At 44.5% G+C, this 2,223-nt stretch overlaps 1 protein-coding gene and 1 long non-coding RNA gene across 2 annotated transcripts in view; both read left to right on the top strand.

Annotated features, from left to right (window-relative positions):
- Positions 1 to 2,223, top strand: part of LOC103608793 — a 12,487-nt gene that overhangs the window by 7,670 nt on the left and 2,594 nt on the right. Inside the window, exons 8-9 of the long non-coding RNA XR_552091.1 lie at positions 161 to 236; positions 1,026 to 1,119. This is a non-coding gene — a long non-coding RNA (uncharacterized LOC103608793). The remainder of the gene's footprint in view (positions 1 to 160; positions 237 to 1,025; positions 1,120 to 2,223) is intronic.
- The window catches only part of LOC103608792 (probable rRNA-processing protein EBP2), an 11,183-nt gene that overhangs the window by 6,366 nt on the left and 2,594 nt on the right, over positions 1 to 2,223 (top strand). The window contains exons 7-8 of the mRNA XM_008593189.1: positions 161 to 236; positions 1,026 to 1,119. Coding sequence (XP_008591411.1) covers positions 161 to 236; positions 1,026 to 1,119 — 170 coding nt within the window. The remainder of the gene's footprint in view (positions 1 to 160; positions 237 to 1,025; positions 1,120 to 2,223) is intronic.

The following is a 2,223-nucleotide window of genomic DNA, read 5'->3' as shown; positions in this document are numbered from 1 at the left end:
ATAAATGAGCTGAGAGTATACTTAGAACCCTTAGCATGGTTTCTGGCATGTAGTAAATGTTAAATGGCAGTGGTAGTAATCACAGTGTTGTTATTAAGATAATGTAGACACTTGGAGTATGGTTTGGAAGGGTGTAACTGTCCTTGTGTTCCTATTACAGGTGCAAACAGAGGTTCTTCAGAAGAGGCAGCGGGAGAAAGCACATGTGATGAGTGCCATTAAGAAATATCAGAAAGGTTGGTGTATTTCTCTGCTAAGGAGGTAGAGGAACAAGGGTACCAGGTACCTTCAAGTTCATTTTAACGCACAGTGCTTGGGAGTCTTGATTGATTTGGAACTATATGGGAATGGTATGGGGACCAGGATATGCTTCCTAAAATCAATTTAGTAAATACAGTCATGCATTGCTTAACGATGGGGATACGTTCTGAGAAATGCAACAGGGGACAATTTCATCATCATGCAAGCATCAGAGTGTACTTACATAAACCTAGGTGGCATAGCTGTTGCTCCTGTGCTACAAAGCTGTACAGCATGTTACTATACTGAATACTGTAGGCAGTTGTAACACAATGGTGAGTATTTGTGTATCTAGAAATAGAAAAGGTACAGCAAAAATACAGTAAAAAAGATTTTAAAAAATGGTACACCTGTATAGAGCGCTTACCATGAATGGAGCTTGCAGGACTGGAAGTTGTTCTGGGCGGGTGAGTGAGTGGTGAGTGAATGTGGAGGCCAGGGCATCACTGTACACTACTGTATGCTTTATAAACACTGTACACTTAGGCTACACTGTGTTTTTTAAAAATAAAGTAATTGGGCTACAACATTGTGGTGGGCTGCATTGTCCCTAGGCAAAAGGAATTTTTCAGCTCTGTTATAATGTTATGGGACCACCATCGTATATGTGGTCCATCATTGACCAAAACATTATATGGTGCATGACTGTAACAGCCTTATTTTGAGGTTTAAACTTTTCTTCTTAAAATACGATGGTGCTGATCAAAGCACTTCTTCACCTACAGGCTTCTCTGATAAACTGGATTTCCTTGAGGGAGATCAGAAACCCGTTGCTCGAAGCCCGAAGGCAGGAGCTAAAGGCCAGCAGATGAAGAAAGGGTGAGAAGTGTTTGGCTTTGGTTTTGTTCCGTGATGTGTACGGGCCAACAGTTCACAAGTATGGAGGGCACCTCCACAAGGACCGGCCTCAGAGATGAGAGAGTGCAGCTGCTGCCTGTGGCCAAGACTCACAGTGCCACATGATGGGTCTTTTTAGCTATGTCAGTCTTCGAAGACTAAAATAAATATTTGGCACATTTTAAGTGAATGCTGAGTAAAAGTTGATTCTTGGTGACACAGTGTGATGGGTAAGAGTATAGACCTAGGGTTTAGATCCTGACTGCCACTCATTAGGAGGGTAGCTTTGAGCAAGTTACTTTACCTTTCTATTAATTGCCTCATCGACTAAACTGAGGAAATAGGATGTGCCTCATAGTATGGAGATTAAAAGGGATAATGTTGGCTGTTATTGTTCTTTTTTTTTTTTTTTTTTTTTTTTTTNCGCTCAGCCAGTGAGCGGGAACCGGTCTGTATGTGGGATCCGAACCCCCGGCGGGAGCGCCACCGCGCTTCCCAAGCGGCGCACTGTAGCAGTGAGCCACCGGGCTGGCCCGTTATTGTTCTTTTTAGTCCACCTTTCTGCATGCCTGGACACCAGGACTAGGGGGGATGATCATTCCCATGTAATGTACTGAGTGCTTTTGTGTATGAGAAACAACAAGCATTTGCTATCTCCAGGGACACAGTGCGAGGCAAGGAGTGGTGAGATATGGCTGGGGGACTTGGGCTGTTTGTTTACCGTATGGAGGAGCTTGGGCTTTATCCAGTAGGCAGTGGGTAGACACTCATGGGTTTTACTCACAATATGAGCAGGTCATGTTCATGTTCTAAAAAGATTACAGTGGTATTTGTATAAATGATGGATTTGAGGGATGGGAGAAATTGATTAGCGAACTATTACAAAGGTCCAGATGGGCAACAATAATGACCTGGAAGTGTGGCAATGGGGTAGAGAAGACAAAATGGATTTAAGAAATATCTAGGAGGTTGGGGCCAGCCCGGTGGCGCACTGCTATAGTGCGCTGCTTGGGAAGCGCGGTGGCGCTCCCGCCGAGGGTTCGGATCCCACATACAGACCGGTTCCCGCTCACTGGCTGAGCGAGG

The sequence above is a fragment of the Galeopterus variegatus genome, unplaced genomic scaffold (assembly GCF_000696425.1).
Source record: "Galeopterus variegatus unplaced genomic scaffold, G_variegatus-3.0.2 Scaffold8857, whole genome shotgun sequence".
Lineage (NCBI taxonomy): Eukaryota > Metazoa > Chordata > Mammalia > Dermoptera > Cynocephalidae > Galeopterus > Galeopterus variegatus.
The sequence above is the reverse complement of the archived record's forward strand: the minus strand, read 5'-3'. Positions and strand labels throughout refer to the sequence as shown.